At 48.0% G+C, this 19,160-nt stretch overlaps 1 protein-coding gene across 14 annotated transcripts in view; it reads left to right on the top strand.

The window, feature by feature from the left end:
• Nucleotides 1-19,160, top strand: part of SLC39A5 (solute carrier family 39 member 5) — a 275,804-nt gene that overhangs the window by 155,176 nt on the left and 101,468 nt on the right. For all 14 annotated transcript variants that reach the window (XM_086963831.1, XM_086963849.1, XM_086963836.1 and 11 more), the window contains exon 4: nucleotides 6,675-6,852. In XM_086963831.1, coding sequence (XP_086819957.1) covers nucleotides 6,675-6,852 — 178 coding nt within the window. The remainder of the gene's footprint in view (nucleotides 1-6,674; nucleotides 6,853-19,160) is intronic.

The raw sequence follows: 19,160 nt of genomic DNA, 5'->3' as shown, positions 1-19,160 counted from the left end.
TAAAGCTAAGTAGTCTGCTATGCTTCTTCGACCTGCTGCACTACTGAGGGGCGCTGGAGCATGGTCTCCCTGAGGCGCCAGAAGCAGCAACTAGCATGCCTTTGGGGGAAGGTCAGAGAAAGGTCGGACAAGGGGCAGGGGAGAATCTCTACATCACTGGCGAGCTGTGTCAAAAGGCCTGAAGTGAAAATGTAATCAATCAGGTTGTAAGTTTTGTGAGGGTGCGAGTAAAACGTGTAGGCCCTAGTGTCAGGATGTCTATGTCTCCAGATGTCAGTGAGCCTCGTGTCAGTCAATAAGCGCTGCCCGGCCTTGGACAAAGTACCCGCTTGACCCCATCATTTGACAGAGCGATCCATGTCACTATCCAAGATTATGTTGAGGTCCCCTCCCAACAGGGCTGTCCTATCTGGCAATCCCGTAATCTCCTGAATGACCGTCTTTATAAACCCTCCTGCCCACTGTTTGGGACGTATACTGAGGCAAGCACAAACGTGTGTGTGTCTAAAGTGAAGTTGTGGGCCAAAAATCTCCCTTTAATTTCAGCCTGCTTGCTACCAACATGCCCCGGGAACTGGGAAGAAACCAAGATGGCAACCCCAGCCGTTTTGGAAGTAGCTGACGAAAACATTTGGGTCGGGAACGCCCTCGATCGCAGTCGATGAGTATCGGCTGCGAAGAGGTGCGTCTCTTGAAGTAGGCATATATGGGCGCAAGAACGCTCCAAATATGACAGGAGTGCTCGTCGTTTAGTGGGATTGTTTAGGCAACCGCTTCACTCCGCTCTGGCCACTGGTCTGTGGCAAGGCGAGAAATCTCCTGGCAGTAGCGATATCCCAAGAAGGAACCGACAAATGACCCAGGGGAGACTGCCACATAGCACAGCCCGTCAGCTGCCGTTCGTTTCCTGCAGTGGCGGCACAAGAGTCATGGGCAGCAGCGCGAAGCGTGCCCGGGTCGTCCTGTTCCATTTGTCACAGGCTCTCAGTCCCCAAGATGTCAAAGGCTATAGCTGGGCCCCCGGCCTGGCACCCAAGGGTCCCTGTTCAGGGCCAGTGCACCCACAAGCGACCACAGTATGGCGGGCTCCTACTCGCACACCCAAACCTCAAGCGCAGCATCCAATGAAGCACAGGGGCCTGCAAGCTGGGCTCGGCCACCCCACCGAGGCGCCGTTGGACTCTAGGCACTGGCTGTAGAAGCAGTAGGCCAGCAGACCCCCAGTGTGGGTGGGTGCAGAGATGCGAGGAGGCGCCCACCCAGGTGCTTCCGCCAGCTTCTAGCGCTGCAAGTCCGAGCTCACCTCGGAGAGGTATCTCCAGTCTCCACCGCCAGATCTTCTGTGTCACGTTGCGCCCCCCGGGCAGGACTCAGCACCAGCAGGTCTGGGGCGGTGTGACGGAGGCAGTGAGGGAAGCCTGGTGTTCTAGGCTCACTTAGGACGTCCCTGCTCCACCGCCATTATGCTACAATGACCGCAGGGCCGCACCGCCATCTTAGAGCTGCCACGACCCAGAGCCATGCAGATCGGGCGCTCCCAATGACTCTGCCGTAGAGCAGCGCCGGGCCCGCAAACCTGCGTCGGAGCTCCTCCCTGGCGCCTGGATGTCGCGGAAAGGTCTCCGCCCCACAACTCGTGGCCACAGCCGCGATCACTCCCAGGCGTGCTCGGCCACACGCGCTCCCGGGGTCGGAAGCCGAATTCCAGAGTACGCTCCCTGCAAAGGTGGACAGGAGGTGCAGGCGAGGGTCACCAGCACCACCCGGTTCTGAATCCGCCGGCGGGGATATGCTATACAGCGCTGTACAGGCAAGGCGTGATCCATGGGCAGGAGCGGCGAGTAAATGTGACCTACTCGTCCGCCATCTTGGACATGTCCCAGCCCCCCCCGCGCCGCCATTTTGAAGAGCGGTGACCCGGTTGGTGCAGGAATGCGGGGCTCTGGAGGGGATTTATGCAGTGGGTGTATGCCCTCAGTTGTGGCAAGTCGGTGGTAGCAGAATTGTAGGAAGGGTGGCTGCTGGTACTAGTGGATCATGGAGCGGATAACGGAGGAGTCCGGAGCACTCTTAGAGTGCGACCGCCATCTTGACGCGCCAAGCCACATCCCAGGCAGTGAGCAAATTTAACTTGGAACCTTTTCAACCCTGAAGTCCACCACACAGAATGAGAAAGTGCGGGTTCCCTAGATACCAAAGGGAGGTAAACTCTAAGGTGCAAAACACTGGGCACTGAGAAGGTTAAAATATCCACCAAGGGAGTCCCAAATGGGGTGGGGATATTTAAGTCACTCTTGTGTGCATATGCTGTGTGTGGTCGGCAAAATTACACCTGCTGAGTTTATTTCCCCAGTGTTGAAGAACCCTGCTACATGACCTACTGCTGGCAAAATCCAGGGGAGTGTCGGTCAGCGTCATAGCCAGAGCATGTCAAGAAAGAGTATGAAAATCCTCCCACCCTGCTTGTTGAAGTATCAAATAGTGGTTGTGTTTTCTTTTAGTACCCAAATGTACCTGCCTAGTAATGATGGCAGAAACACCAAAAAGGCCTCCTGAATGACACACAACTATGTAACACATTACTTCAGCAAGTTTATATGGTGATGTTGCTCTAATGTAGACCACGGGCCTCGGATCTCCACTTGGTCCAGGGGACCTCCTGAGCACTGACAATGCAACCGTCACTACGGTAGTCTCTATAGGGAGTAACAGATGCCAACTGGATATGTGGCATGCCATTCTATTATCCACCACTGCCTGCCTGCCTGGAAACCCCATCCCCCCCTCCGGAGATGTGATCTTGTCTGTCTGACAGCTGACAGGAATCCTCAATGCTGGGCCCATTCCAAGTACAAATTCCACTGAAAGGCTTGAATGTGCCACTGAGCGTAGGGCACAATCAGAATGGATGAGGCCAACCGGCTTAGCACCATGGATGGGATTATAGACTGAAAGTTCTGGACTTGCTTCGGGATGGGTGTGAAGCAAAAAGGCCTTTAAAAGGAGGATGTCCAAGATGGCCCCAAAAAACAGTAGCTTTTGGCTGGGCTGCGGATGGGACTTGAAATTGTTGATGAAAAACCCCAAGTCGGACAGCAATAACATCATGCTCTGCAGGTTCCCCAAAATTAGCTGAGGGGAGCCCAACTTCAAGAGTCAGTTGATGAGGTATGGTAATTGGTGTATACCAACCTCTGAAGATGGGACGCTACCACCAACATGACCTTCATAAAGACCCACGGTGCTGATGTAAGGCCAAAGGGGGATGATGGTAAACTAAATTGGAGTAGGCTCCACTTAAACTTCAGGTATTTCTTGTGGGACTGCAGGATCAGTACATCAAAGTACATTATCTGCAGGTCACGGGACACCATCTAGTGCTCGTGGTCCAGTGGCCGCAGAACATGTTTGAGGGTCATCATTTTGAACTTCTTTTTTTTTTTTTTTTAATGCATTCAGATCTCTGAGGTTCAACATTAACTGTAGACTGCCATTGTTCTTGGTGAGCAGAAATATCAATTACACCATTGGTGTACAACATATACACCTCCATGGAGAGGATTTCACTAATGAGCCACTGAAACGGGAGTGAATGAGGAGAAACATCTAGAAAGGCTATCCAAAGCCAACTTGCAGAATCAGCAGGGCTCACTGGACCAATGTAATCAAACACTAGTTAAACAGGAAATACTGAACCCAAACCCGCCTCTTCCATTGGTTGCATGTTTGGTCAAGGATGAAGTAAAGTGGTTTTGTTGTGTTGGGGGTTTGCCTAAAGATGAACTAAAGTGGTATTGTTGCGTTACACAGTTAGAAAGAGGAGGAAGATGTTCATGCTGTTGTCATCTTACCGCCACCTCTGTCTCTAAAGGCAAGAGCTCCTGGACAGGTTTCAACAGCTGGTATTGGCGGAATGTGAAGTCTCTGGAATAATCTCTGAACTTCTGGTACTGCTGGTGGAACTGGTACTGTAGGAAAGCCAAACCTAGAGAAAGCACACTTGCACAGCTATGCTTGAACCTTTCCAAGACAGAGTCCGCTTTCTCACCTGAACGACTGGCCCCAACTAATGGTATATACATTAATGAGGCCTGTATGCCTCCAGAAAAATGGTGGAACGTATCTGAATGGACCTGCAGTGCAGGACACTGGCTTCTATATTGTTACAACAGAGTCCATGAAAGATAGTCCAGAGCATAAGATCTGCCTAGCTGCGTCCCGTCCATCTTGAACTATTTGTACAATGTATGTCCAAAGCTCGTACAACCTCACGTATCATTCTTAAAGGATGTGACAACACTTGAGTCAGAGGACAAGAGGCATTTATAGAGTGCAGCACAAAACCCCTGGAAGAAAAGACTGTCTGGCCTTTTGCATCAATACATGTTGACTTCCTGCCTGGTGGAGTAGAAGGAAAAGCATTTAGATTAACTGTACGACTGGAGGCTTGCAATGTAAAGCTCTCGTGTAGGGTGCTGGGTCAGGAACATTTGGTCCCCATGTGGTTTAAGGTATCTAGCAATGGGATAGCTAACGAAGCCGAAGAGGGCTTGAACCAGGCTTCCAATGTAGGCTCACCCAAAGCCTCATTAAAAGGCAAAAGAGTGTCAGAAGTAAAGGTCCCAGGCCGAAGGATTTTCATAAACAAATTAGCTTTTGGTTCTTCACCTGGAGATGAGAAAATTCAGATTCAGGGTCTCTGCTACTCTCCTAGTCACAATAGCAAAGGAGACCCTCTCCTCAGTTTAAGGACCAAGGAGTTCAAGCACAGCCCAGTACTGGGGTCGTGGCAGTCAGACTCTGAGTTGGGTCAGTCTGTGTTGTAGGACAGCCCACCAGTGTAGGAGCGAGTGGAGATCCCAACAGGTATGTGAAACCGGGATGCAAGCCAGTGGTAACCAGATCTTAGTATGGCCCCTGTAAAGGCCGCTACTTACACTGGGTCGAAGACGGCTCTGGAAACTCTGGGTGCATTGTCTCCAGATTCCGAATGGGCCTTGAAAAGGAAGATGAAACTAGAGCAGGGGCAGTGCTTAATTTGTGCTGGTGGTTTCTGGTCCTTCGCACTTAATTGTCAGCACCGGCTCTAGTGACAGTGCACCACATGGTGGCACTGTCTAAATTTAAGATGAGGACAACCGTGTTTAACACCTCAGCATACATTAAAAAAGAACAATACCTATTCCATACTCCATTATTGTAACATGTTGTTGCCTAGAATAGTCTGAATTGTCACACTTGTAGGAGTGTGATGGTTTGTAGTTAGGTTAGGACTGTCATTGGCAGAGCTGGCAGGGGCAATGGGTGGTGCAGGCTGCAGTGGCCTCCCGAGAAGGGCCCAGGCACTTATTTTTTTACAGTTTAATCACTGAGCAGGATTCGGGAAAGGCCTATGTGACCTCTACCAAAAACAGGATCATTTAGAAGTTGAAGAGCTTCACTTATGCTTCATGTGGTTTTAATTCGACTTGTCCGTTTGACTTGAGCTTACCTGAAGGGGGGCTACCAGGATTGGGACCAAACTGTTTTCTTGTGTTTGACCATCTGAGGTTTGGCTTTCTGTGCCTTGATCACCTTGGGGTAAATCAGGAAGCATCTGTTGTAAGATTTGGAGTGGTTTTTGGCCAACAAACATATTGTTGACCTGTGACCAGTGTTTCTTTCCAACAGGCACTGCGCAGTTTGACTCCTGTAGTCTTCAATGGTAATATCCTTGATTCAATTGGAGATTAATTTAAAGGACCTTTATAAATGTTTTATTTTTTTTTAAACCTCTGAAATCCATAAGAGCACTGCTATGCATCTTCATGGAAAGGCATGGTAAAAATAAATAGACTGGTGTCCACGTGCAGGCGCGGTGCCTGTATTCAGCTCCTTGTTGTCGTGTGCAGTGTGGAATTGATCCCAGTGGTGCCATCTACTGACGTAGTAGAGCTATCTCTCGCATCCGGAGATACAAAAGGTGACACATCTGAGTAGAAGTAGCCATCACAATGTGAAATTCTGTCCTGTACTTCCTGCTAACAGTGTACTTGGGAGGAGTGCAGAGACCACTGGAGCCACAAAGTCTTGCATGCCTTGGACAGTCAGTCCAGTGACACATGGGCACTAATATGCATGTTATTGACTACTGAGCCCCACTGGATTTACCAGGGCACCAGCCGGGTCAGAAGATATCTCCAGTTTCCATGCAGAGAAATTGTTTTCACCACCTCATGGTGCTCTCAACTCCAATCTTGTCTCTGAGTCTTTCATTCAGATGCTGCTCTTCCCATGGTATAATCTTAGTTTATTGTGGATTCCTCTAGCCTTCAACCTTGCCTATTAGTCCAAGGTTCCTATTTTATGCTTTCCCTGGCTCAGTGGTAGCTTTGGCCCAATTTGTTGTGCTTCTTTTTACCCCAATTTTGCTCCTTATCTCAAACTTCACGTTGCATGACTCCTCACTCTGTTGTATCTTAGCCACTGATCCTGATTTTGTTAGGTGTTTGTGCTCTCCAACACATTTTCCAAATCCAGTGATCCATACCTGCATTTTCTATTACTGATTCATCCCTTCAACCCTACCTTTCTGGGACTTTTCTTGACTTCAATCCCACTTCTTATTCCAGTGCTGCAAATCACCACAGCCTGCAGTTATGGTGCTAGAATGACCTTTTATCTTGTTCTTCTAGTGCTTGAACGTCTCCCAGCTCCTGCTGAACTTTGGGCTGAGCGGCATCGAAGAGCTGACACCCCAGCAGTTTTCCCTGATCTGCCCAGCTTTGCTGTACCAGATAGACAGTCGCGTCTGCATCCGGCACGACGATGTGTTGCGTGTCCAGCAGGCAAAAGCAGCGTGGGACATGGCAGGTGAGTCTAATCACATCACAAAGGAAAAACAAATACGCATTTCCTAAATATTTGAACATGAAATGAAATGGTGGGGATTGTTTTAGCTTATTAGCTGGCTTAGAAAGAGGGTACTACCTTGCAATAAAGGCTTGGTATCTAGTAGGTGATTTAATAATACTCCTTCAGCCAATCAGCAGGCTGTTCTAGCAGTGTTTTGAGAGGCTTCTATGCCATTATCAAAGTGCTTTTTTTCCCTTACCATTAAGACTAATGGGGTTACCCAGTATCCAGCAGAACTTGGGAAATCTAGTGGTATGTAGTAACAATTGGTTCTGTAGGGGGTACACTAGTTATTTTACAAAAATGATTTAATATCCTGTGTCACTAGGATTTTGACAAATAAATTGTGCAAAGCATCAAATTACCAAATGAAAAACAAAACGACACCAACATGAAATGAAATTAAGCACCTATATTGTCAATCATATATCGTGAGAGAATGCAAATAATAACATATTAAGAGAACACACAGGACTCTGTCATGTAACATATACATTAACGAAAAAAATAAAAGATTGACAAAGTGTTTGCAGACTGTAATAGATTAAACACAAAAGACATTATACAGATTAATATAAAATACATAAATGACTCAATATGGTGCTAGTGGAAAACCTATTCATGTTGGAGCAGATATCCTATTTTGTTTGGATGTGTAGTCTGCTCAACAAAGCTAAGGACTGGAGCACCTCTAATTATCGCCGACGTTGCAACCCAATGAGGTTATGTGTTTATATCAAACCTCACTAAAAAAAAACACAAGTAGGAGGCCTCACTGCGAGTAGGGCACCGCAGCCAAGCATTGCCCCCAAGATGTACCGTTTTTCTCCACCAATAGTGCGCTTTCAGCTCGTCAAATATAGGCAGGTTAAGCAAAGAGTAACCGCGGGCACAGACAAACACAGCACAAGATATTTATGCATTGTTTTAGACAACAAAAGAGAAACCACACTCCGACCGCGGGATTGGGACAGGAAGTGAGGCAGGCGCGCGTGTCACCGACTCCTGGGAGTGAAGGCATTGGTCGTCATCCCTATCAGGGCACAGGGAAGGAGCTTCGCTTCTGAATGGGGCTGGCGGTCTCACAGCAGAGGCGTCGGCACTCTACCTGCTCCAGAAGTTTCAAAATCAACACCAAAATGTACAGCGCCACGTGTGGGGTTTGTTAAATACGATTCTTTTATGTGTTTGGGAGGAAAGGGTCGAATTTTAAACTCGAGAGATTCTGCGATGTTGCATTACGAGGTGCTAAGTGCAAAGCAGGGCCGGCTCTAGGCTCATGGTGGCCCTGTGCAGGGAGCATAGGTGGGGGCCCCGGAAGAGGGGGTCCGGACGGGGCGGAGCTCAGGAAGGTGACACTAGTTAAGCCAAGTAATTAGATATTTTAGCATTATTCACTTTCTCTTAATTTCCATTACATATGATTCTTAGATGGCAGCGACACCTCCTGTCCAAACGCACTCACCCCGACATACAAGGGCAGTACATTACACTGCTGGAGAGACAGACATGAGGAAAGATATTTGAATTCACGGCCTTGGAATGGGTGGAATGGGCTGGCATACATCATAGCTGTCATACCCTGCTCATAAATGTTAATCAGGGATCAATGATGCTTTGCAATGTCAGCAACTTCTGTAACATGTCAATTACACGAAGATATCATGACAAATGTTGGACAAATATTATGTGATGTAGAATGTATAAAGATATGCCTATAACGATATGTTTAAAAAAGGAGAATGGGACGTGTCCTGGTACCTCTTGAAAGGAAAGGGCTAGAAAGAAAGGTGAATTGGTCCCAAGTTCAGAGTGACGAGACCTTGGGAGCAAGCCATGGGAGAAGAAAGCTCTGTCTGTTGAGGCTGAGAAGGACAAGTGGAAGTCTTTTTGAGGCATTGTCACAGTATTGTTCTTCTTCATCCAGGACCTGGTGGGACTCTGCCTTACTAACTGTGAGAAGCTGTCCGCTAAGAGCCTGCAGACACTGCTTGACTTCAGCCCCACCCTGGGCTCTTTGAGTCTCTTCGGCTGCGGTAACATTTTCTACGAAGAGGAGAATGCGGGTGGCTCCGAGGACTACGACTGCCTGGCGAACCCATCCCAGCAGCTTCGAGTCAAGGACTTCACTTTTCAGGATTTCAGACACCCGAGACTTCCTAATCTCGGGAGCGTGACAAAAGGAGTGGACGTGAAAAGACTGATTCAACCTCTGACCTGCTTGACCGCACTTGACCTTTCTGGGATCCAGCTGTCTGACCTTGGCTTCCTCACACAGTGGAAGGACAACCTCGTCTCTTTAGTGCTTTACAACACTGACCTGTCCGAGGATCACATCCGTGCAATCATTCACCTGCAGAAACTCAGGTCAGCATCTGGCACCGGCTCTGCCCAGGGATGTCCTGGCTCACATTATACATCTTATTGTCCCTCTAATTTTCATCCATATATTTTTCTTCCTAACGAATCTGGCTGTGTGTCCTTTATGTGCCCTTATAGACCTTCGGGTTAAGGGTACATTTTCCATACTCGTGGGATGTCCTGTCCAGCCCTGGGCAAGTGAAAACAACAACGCTCACGCTGCCATTGCCCGGAGGCTGCCAAATCCTGTCAGGGGGCTGCCACTCCAGTGATCCTTCCGATCCGATCCTCGTTGTGGCGGCAGGGGCGTAGCTAGAGCTTGTGGCGCCCAGGCCTATCCCTCAGATTGCCGCCCCTTGGGGAGGGGGGCAGGTGCTGGGGAAAAAAGACGGTGAGCACTTGAAAGGTGGGTGTAATTTCTGGTATTCATATGACTTTCCTTCATCTTTATTGAGTGATTTTAATGTTTGCCCATGAGAAAGTGTGACTCCTAGACGTTGAAATGTCACTCATAATTACAATGAAATTCTGAAAGTGCCACATATAGCAATCTGAAACCTTGGCAGCTTTGGATGGGCCACAGACTCAGCCACCCACCCCTCTGAACATGCTGCTGCACTCCTTTTATCTCACTCGATCCAGGCAGGGTCTCTATGGCAGGCAGGGGTGGTTCGGTTCGAACTTTGATACCCTAATAACTTCTGCTGTACTGAGTCTGCAGTGGAGCAGCCAGACTCTCAGTCCAGAGAGCCAGCAAAACAACGCCAAAAGCTGCAAGCACCAGGCCAGAATTGACTCCTCACGAGAGCGTAGCGGTGAAGCGCATAACGCGTCACTGCTACGTTCTAATCACGAGGGCTGGCCAAAATTTCACTACAGGGCAGTCATAGCTGCCAAGGTTTCAGATTGCTATGTGTGACATTTTTTTAAATTTCAGTGCAATTATGAGTGACATTTCAATAATTTATGAGTGACAATTTCTCGCAAGCAAAACCAAGCAATGAAGTTCATGGGAACGGATAAATATTACAAATTATACTCTTTTGAGCTGTGAGAAACTCTAAAAAGATCTTGAAACTGCTGCATAGCACCTGAAATTAAAGTTTCCTATTGATCACCAAATGTCTGCTTTTTATACCTAGGTGTTTTTGTATTCTGGGGTTTGTATGCCCATGCATTATTATCGGAAAGGAGAAAACTATTAATTTCAGATTCCAAAGTATTTAGGATTAACAAATCAGGATTCACGGTGTTACAATTCGCATGAAGCACACAACAGGAAGCAGCTACGGATAGGTCACATTATAGTACTTGGTGTCATGTGACACAGAGAGCCAGCCACCCTTTGACACAGATGTAACCTGATAAGTAATGTAAACCCTTCTACCCACCATAATAACAAAGATACAACCAGGCGTGGACTGACCCAAAAACAGCAGCAGATGCTGTTCAGTGAGCACATTTACCCTCATGCCAATAACAAGGATTACTGCCTTCACTACTGCTGTCTATGCTGCAGCAGATCACATGTAGTTTCTACTGTACCAGTCACTTACTTTCAGGGTTACCATCAGGCTCTGTTGGTATTTTATTGTCCTGGCTCTTACAAAAATTCTGAGAAGCCCTGAAAGACGATATTTTTCCCCTCATAAGCGCATATTTTAAACAGTAAAACCAAAAACAAGTTGCAGTGTTCTGGAGCTGTGAAGTTAATAACTGCCTCATAAATAAAGTAAAGACAGAAAGTAAAGCCCCTATATACACTTTAGAAAGACATTTTTTTTTATAACTCGCTCATCTTAAATCGACATGGTCTGTGGTGCAGAGCAGAATGCAGTAGCGCAATGCTGTCTTTTAATGACAACTCGGGCACCTGGTCACAGTGTGACCAGACAGGTGTGCCCCAGCACCGGGCCAGCAGACAATTAAGTAACAGACCCTGCTTTAGCCAGCCTTTGCCAACTGGGCCCCTCTGGGTACTCCCTGGCAATCAATCCGATGCAGAGGAAATGTGCACTGCAGGCCACTCTGTCCCACGTAGGACCCGGCCAAAATAGGATGCGAGGTCCCAACAACATGGATGTTCTTCATCAGCTACTGAAGTAATTAAAATGAAATAGTCAACAGTCTGCTGACTATCGGACTCGACAGCTGAGCATCGAAGCCTCAGGCTGAGGCGCAAAACATACATAGGTCACAACCAAGGTGCACGCTATGACAATCTTTATTTAAAATAATGACTCGACACTAAATCAGTCACCTCGAGAGCTGCGATCGTCCCGGTCAGCGCGCAGCTACCAGCCCAGCCCCACAGCCACCAGCATGGTACAGATGATGTCGCAGGCAGCTGAAAATGAAGTACTCACACAAAGAAAGTCTTCAGCTGTAAACGCAGGGCAGGCAGGCGAAGATAACCCACATGTTAAATAATATAAATGAAACCACATTTAACAAGAGTGAGGATATCTCACTCTACTTACTTTGAGAGGTGAGCTTCAGTGGCTGCAAACACGGGCCCGGTCTCATGGTGAACACAACCGGCATGAAAATTCAACAGCCGAGTGTTTTTTGGGATCTAGAAGTCACGGCGCCGTTCCTGTGCTTGAGGTTAGAGGGTCAAGTTTGCTGCAGGTAGTACCGGCCGCTTTTGCAAAAATCGGGCAAGACCGCGGCTCCTGTCTTCTGTTAAGAGTGAGTCTCACTCTCACGCTATTTACACTGTTGAAGCACCCTGTGCCCCCGGGCCCCGGCCAGGAGGTATATGCTGATTGTTAGGCTCAGCTCAGCTGTGGGACCCCGGGGGCGGTGGAGGGTGTTGACCTAATCACTGCTTTCCGCTCACATTTCTAAAAAAATATATAATTACTGCGTGGTCTCGTTTTTTGGGCTGCAGTGAGAGTGGCGAAATGTGCGCCGGCGGGACTTTCGCACGCAGGAAGCAGCGCAGATAATGTAACATTGTAGGACGACTAGAGCAGATATTTAACTGTTGAGCTGCTGCTGCTCGAGTCGCAAGTGAAGTCTTCTGCGACCCGGCCCCGGGGCACACAGAGGTGGCGCCGGAGCGTGCTAGCACCTGGCGTAGGCGCCTTTATAATTTATTTGGGGACACTGCAGGCGGCCGCCTCAAAAAGCCCTAGCTACGCGGGTGCGTGGCGGCCCCTAGGGTTTGGCGGCCCTGTGCAGGTGCACAGTTTGCACATGCCTAGGGCCGGCCCTGTGCAAAGTTACTCTGAAGTCGACGTATGAAGGAAAGACACGTTATCTGTGCAAAAGAGTGCCCCAAGGCATGAGAATGTGGAACGGCTGGGGTCGGTCGGGGGAAGGCGCGGGCACTCACCTCCGCTGTGAGGCTTCTTTAGGCTGGGCATGTAGGTTTTTTTGTGCCGGATTCTGTTGGTTCCTTCCGCTTGTTTCTTTGTTTTCCTCTTCTCCCTTCAAACATCCAAGTGAGCCAACACAATGATGATAGGTCAGTCAGGTTCAAAAGGCCAGGAGGAAAAAAGTTATAACAAGCACACAATTCTAGTGTATATTTCCAGGGAGGCATGGACTAAGTCTGAGCTTAGGTGCTTTATTACGGAGGGGCTGTGTTTGGTGTTTTGGTGATTAAGAAGGTTAAAATGGGCTTTTATTTGGGAAGGATGTGGGTCGGTCTTAAGTAGTGCATCTGCAATCTTCTATCTACTGGGAACCAAATAGCCTGTTGTAGAACTTGACTCTCTGGGTAGCGAGGCAGAGCAGTCCAAGGCCTGCCTACTCAGGGGATGGTGTGTGGGCTTGTACCCCAGTCCAGGGCCGGCCCTAGGCATGTGCAAACTGTGCACCTGCACAGGGCCGCCAAACCCTAGGGGCCGCCACGCACCCGCGTAGCTAGGGCTTTTTGAGGCGGCCGCCTGCAGTGTCCCCAAATAAATTATAAAGGCGCCTACGCCAGGTGCTAGCACGCTCCGGCGCCACCTCTGTGTGCCCCGGGGCCGGGTCGCAGAAGACTTCACTTGCGACTCGAGCAGCAGCAGCTCAACAGTTAAATATCTGCTCTAGTCGTCCTACAATGTTACATTATCTGCGCTGCTTCCTGCGTGCGAAAGTCCCGCCGGCGCACATTTCGCCACTCTCACTGCAGCCCAAAAAACGAGACCACGCAGTAATTATATATTTTTTTAGAAATGTGAGCGGAAAGCAGTGATTAGGTCAACACCCTCCACCGCCCCCGGGGTCCCACAGCTGAGCTGAGCCTAACAATCAGCATATACCTCCTGGCCGGGGCCCGGGGGCACAGGGTGCTTCAACAGTGTAAATAGCGTGAGAGTGAGACTCACTCTTAACAGAAGACAGGAGCCGCGGTCTTGCCCGATTTTTGCAAAAGCGGCCGGTACTACCTGCAGCAAACTTGACCCTCTAACCTCAAGCACAGGAACGGCGCCGTGACTTCTAGATCCCAAAAAACACTCGGCTGTTGAATTTTCATGCCGGTTGTGTTCACCATGAGACCGGGCCCGTGTTTGCAGCCACTGAAGCTCACCTCTCAAAGTAAGTAGAGTGAGATATCCTCACTCTTGTTAAATGTGGTTTCATTTATATTATTTAACATGTGGGTTATCTTCGCCTGCCTGCCCTGCGTTTACAGCTGAAGACTTTCTTTGTGTGAGTACTTCATTTTCAGCTGCCTGCGACATCATCTGTACCATGCTGGTGGCTGTGGGGCTGGGCTGGTAGCTGCGCGCTGACCGGGACGATCGCAGCTCTCGAGGTGACTGATTTAGTGTCGAGTCATTATTTTAAATAAAGATTGTCATAGCGTGCACCTTGGTTGTGACCTATGTATGTTTTGCGCCTCAGCCTGAGGCTTCGATGCTCAGCTGTCGAGTCCGATAGTCAGCAGACTGTTGACTATTTCATTTTAATTACTTCAGTAGCTGATGAAGAACATCCATGTTGTTGGGACCTCGCATCCTATTTTGGCCGGGTCCTACGTGGGACAGAGTGGCCTGCAGTGCACATTTCCTCTGCATCGGATTGATTGCCAGGGAGTACCCAGAGGGGCCCAGTTGGCAAAGGCTGGCTAAAGCAGGGTCTGTTACTTAATTGTCTGCTGGCCCGGTGCTGGGGCACACCTGTCTGGTCACACTGTGACCAGGTGCCCGAGTTGTCATTAAAAGACAGCATTGCGCTACTGCACTCTGCTCTGCACCACAGACCATGTCGATTTAAGATGAGCGAGTTATAAAAAAAAATGTCTTTCTAAAGTGTATATAGGGGCTTTACTTTCTGTCTTTACTTTATTTATGAGGCAGTTATTAACTTAACAGCTCCAGAACACTGCAACTTGTTTTTGGTTTTACTGTTTAAAATATGCGCTTATGAGGGGAAAAATATCGTCTTTCAGGGCTTCTCAGAATTTTTGTAAGAGCCAGGACAATAAAATACCAACAGAGCCTGATGGTAACCCTGAAAGTAAGTGACTGGTACAGTAGAAACTACATGTGATCTGCTGCAGCATAGACAGCAGTAGTGAAGGCAGTAATCCTTGTTATTGGCATGAGGGTAAATGTGCTCACTGAACAGCATCTGCTGCTGTTTTTGGGTCAGTCCACGCCTGGTTGTATCTTTTTGTTATTATGGTGGGTAGAAGGGTTTACATTACTTATCAGGTTACATCTGTGTCAAAGGGTGGCTGGCTCTCTGTGTCACATGACACCAAGTACTATAATGTGACCTATCCGTAGCTGCTTCCTGTTGTGTGCTTCATGCGAATTGTAACACCGTGAATCCTGATTTGTTAATCCTAAATACTTTGGAATCTGAAATTAATAGTTTTCTCCTTTCCGATAATAATGCATGGGCATACAAACCCCAGAATACAAAAACACCTAGGTATAAAAAGCAGACATTTGGTGATCAATAGGAAACTTTAATTTCAGGTGCTATGCAGCAGTTTCAAGATCTTTTTAGAGTTTCTCACAGCTCAAAAGAGTATAATTTGTAATATTTATCCGTTCCCATGAACTTCATTGCTTGGTTTTGCTTGCGAGAAATTGTCACTCATAAATTATTGAAATGTCACTCATAATTGCACTGAAATTTAAAAAAATGTCACACATAGCAATCTGAAACCTTGGCAGCTATGACTGCCCTGTAGTGAAATTTTGGCCAGCCCTCGTGATTAGAACGTAGCAGTGACGAGTTATGCGCTTCACCGCTACGCTCTCGTGAGGAGTCAATTCTGGCCTGGTGCTTGCAGCTTTTGGCGTTGTTTTGCTGGCTCTCTGGACTGAGAGTCTGGCTGCTCCACTGCAGACTCAGTACAGCAGAAGTTATTAGGGTATCAAAGTTCGAACCGAACCACCCCTGCCTGCCATAGAGACCCTGCCTGGATCGAGTGAGATAAAAGGAGTGCAGCAGCATGTTCAGAGGGGTGGGTGGCTGAGTCTGTGGCCCATCCAAAGCTGCCAAGGTTTCAGATTGCTATATGTGGCACTTTCAGAATTTCATTGTAATTATGAGTGACATTTCAACGTCTAGGAGTCACACTTTCTCATGGGCAAACATTAAAATCACTCAATAAAGATGAAGGAAAGTCATATGAATACCAGAAATTACACCCACCTTTCAAGTGCTCGCCGTCTTTTTTCCCCAGCACCTGCCCCCCTCCCCAAGGGGCGGCAATCTGAGGGATAGGCCTGGGCGCCACAAGCTCTAGCTACGCCCCTGCCGCCACAACGAGGATCGGATCGGAAGGATCACTGGAGTGGCAGCCCCCTGACAGGATTTGGCAGCCTCCGGGCAATGGCAGCGTGAGCGTTGTTGTTTTCACTTGCCCAGGGCTGGACAGGACATCCCACGAGTATGGAAAATGTACCCTTAACCCGAAGGTCTATAAGGGCACATAAAGGACACACAGCCAGATTCGTTAGGAAGAAAAATATATGGATGAAAATTAGAGGGACAATAAGATGTATAATGTGAGCCAGGACATCCCTGGGCAGAGCCGGTGCCAGATGCTGACCTGAGTTTCTGCAGGTGAATGATTGCACGGATGTGATCCTCGGACAGGTCAGTGTTGTAAAGCACTAAAGAGACGAGGTTGTCCTTCCACTGTGTGAGGAAGCCAAGGTCAGACAGCTGGATCCCAGAAAGGTCAAGTGCGGTCAAGCAGGTCAGAGGTTGAATCAGTCTTTTCACGTCCACTCCTTTTGTCACGCTCCCGAGATTAGGAAGTCTCGGGTGTCTGAAATCCTGAAAAGTGAAGTCCTTGACTCGAAGCTGCTGGGATGGGTTCGCCAGGCAGTCGTAGTCCTCGGAGCCACCCGCATTCTCCTCTTCGTAGAAAATGTTACCGCAGCCGAAGAGACTCAAAGAGCCCAGGGTGGGGCTGAAGTCAAGCAGTGTCTGCAGGCTCTTAGCGGACAGCTTCTCACAGTTAGTAAGGCAGAGTCCCACCAGGTCCTGGATGAAGAAGAACAATACTGTGACAATGCCTCAAAAAGACTTCCACTTGTCCTTCTCAGCCTCAACAGACAGAGCTTTCTTCTCCCATGGCTTGCTCCCAAGGTCTCGTCACTCTGAACTTGGGACCAATTCACCTTTCTTTCTAGCCCTTTCCTTTCAAGAGGTACCAGGACACGTCCCATTCTCCTTTTTTAAACCTATCGTTATAGGCATTTCTTTATACATTCTACATCACATAATATTTGTCCAACATTTGTCATGATATCTTCGTGTAATTGACATGTTACAGAAGTTGCTGACATTGCAAAGCATCATTGATCCCTGATTAACATTTATGAGCAGGGTATGACAGCTATGATGTATGCCAGCCCATTCCACCCATTCCAAGGCCGTGAATTCAAATATCTTTCCTCATGTCTGTCTCTCCAGCAGTGTAATGTACTGCCCTTGTATGTCGGGGTGAGTGCGTTTGGACAGGAGGTGTCGCTGCCATCTAAGAATCATATGTAATGGAAATTAAGAGAAAGTGAATAATGCTAAAATATCTAATTACTTGGCTTAACTAGTGTCACCTTCCTGAGCTCCGCCCCGTCCGGACCCCCTCTTCCGGGGCCCCCACCTATGCTCCCTGCACAGGGCCACCATGAGCCTAGAGCCGGCCCTGCCCAGTCTGTAGACTTGCAACAAAGAACACCCAATTAATCTTTGTCCTTCAAGGAAGGATTGAGTTTTCATTGCGTAGTTCTGCTCACTACCAATTCTGGAGGAACTCCTGTGCAAGCTGAAGATGAAAAGAGAAGCATTCATTCCAAGATGCAGTAATACTCAGAAAATTAAGGTTACCAGTCGCGTTAGTTTGGAGAGTAGAAAACTTCAAAAATAATGACTTGGCAAAATGTAATTCTCCACCAGGTACTGCACATTTCTTTCATGTAAAGCAATTTCATTCACAAAATAACTGACCTGGATGGGAAGCACACTTCAAAACAGCGCTAGCAGCGTGGATTAGGAACTCATCTGTGGTTCCTGTGAATCTCTTAATCATCCTCTAAAACTTCAAATAAGTATATCCTGAGCCTGCCCACATGAATGAGTGACCAATGCTGTGCTTAACTAGTAAAAAAAAAAAAAGTAAGTGCCAGGGCCCTCCTCAGAAGCTCTCTGCAGCTTGCACCACTCACTGCCCCTGCCAGTGCTGCAAGTGACAGAACCAATACAAGTATTACCATGGCACTGCTAGACGTGTGGCAACTCAAACTATCACAGGCCACCCACAACTATAATAAGGTAAGAGCAACAGATGTTATTCATTTTTAATCTATATTGACTTTTTAAATACTGTTATACTTAACTCAAAATCTGACAGGCAGTGTCGCCATGTGGTGGACTGTCATTACAGCCTGTGGCGATAATTAAGTGTCGGCTGGCAATGAGCAACAGAACCACCGACTCAAATTAAGCACTGGATCAAAGCTGACCAACCTCTTCAGCTTCTCCATATGCATACTATATAACGACACAGGCGTCCGAATGTCAGCAGACTCTTCCCATGGCGCCCGTTTCCATTGGTCAGGAAACCCCGAGCCCGAATTTCCAGTTTTACCCGTTCATGTGGCTTTATCAGGTTCTTGATACAAATACTGCTCCGTGTGCCTGGCAGTCCTGCTAATTAAAAAAACCTTCACAGAAAAAAGCCGACCTTTTCGTTTGCTTGTTTTCGTTTCTGCTGTGTTTTTGGAGAGAGGCACTTTTGCTTCCTGGGTGAGACTAAGGTTGGCCGCCCTTGTATTTGAAAGGAGTAGGTTGTCAACTTGAGGCGGATTGGCTGTGTCCTGAAATTGGTTTCCAGAACACGAAATTGGTTTCAAGAACTTGCAGGCAGCTGGGCCTCTCTTCAAGCTCCGGGCCACGGAAGGTGGGCGAGCAGCAGTCCTCGTCTGCCCTGCCAGTAACTCAGATGTACCATTTTAAGGTCGAGCCTATAGCAGCGCATGCGCTGCTTGCTCGACATTTAGTAGCGCTTGGTAGTAGGGTAGGTTCACCGCAGCAAAGACTTTTATGTTTCTGATTCGCAAGTAACTGTTTAATGACTTAACTTTTTCTTATATATGTTTGATGATACAAGGCTTTCACCTAGGACTGGCATACAATGGGAAGATTATGGGATTTTCTTGAGAGCTGCAGCCTAACTGAAACTGCCCTACCTGCGGGAGGGGTTCATCCTCTGGCTGCATCTGTGATTTGGGAGTGATATGTGCCTGTGGGTTCTGCAGGAGTAAAGCTTATATTACGGGGGCATGCTCTTAGTGGTATTTATTTAAGACATATCCGTGTATCCAGATGCAGGGGGACATGGCCTCATGTGTGGTTGGTGGTCATGGGCCAGAGCACTCTGGAAGCATTTGATGCATCATTTGTTACCTGACTGGTGTCCAGACTTTCTAAATCATGAC

This window comes from Lissotriton vulgaris, chromosome 1_1 (assembly GCF_964263255.1).
Source record: "Lissotriton vulgaris chromosome 1_1, aLisVul1.2, whole genome shotgun sequence".
Classification (NCBI taxonomy): Eukaryota; Metazoa; Chordata; class Amphibia; order Caudata; family Salamandridae; genus Lissotriton; species Lissotriton vulgaris.
The sequence above is the reverse complement of the archived record's forward strand: the minus strand, read 5'-3'. Positions and strand labels throughout refer to the sequence as shown.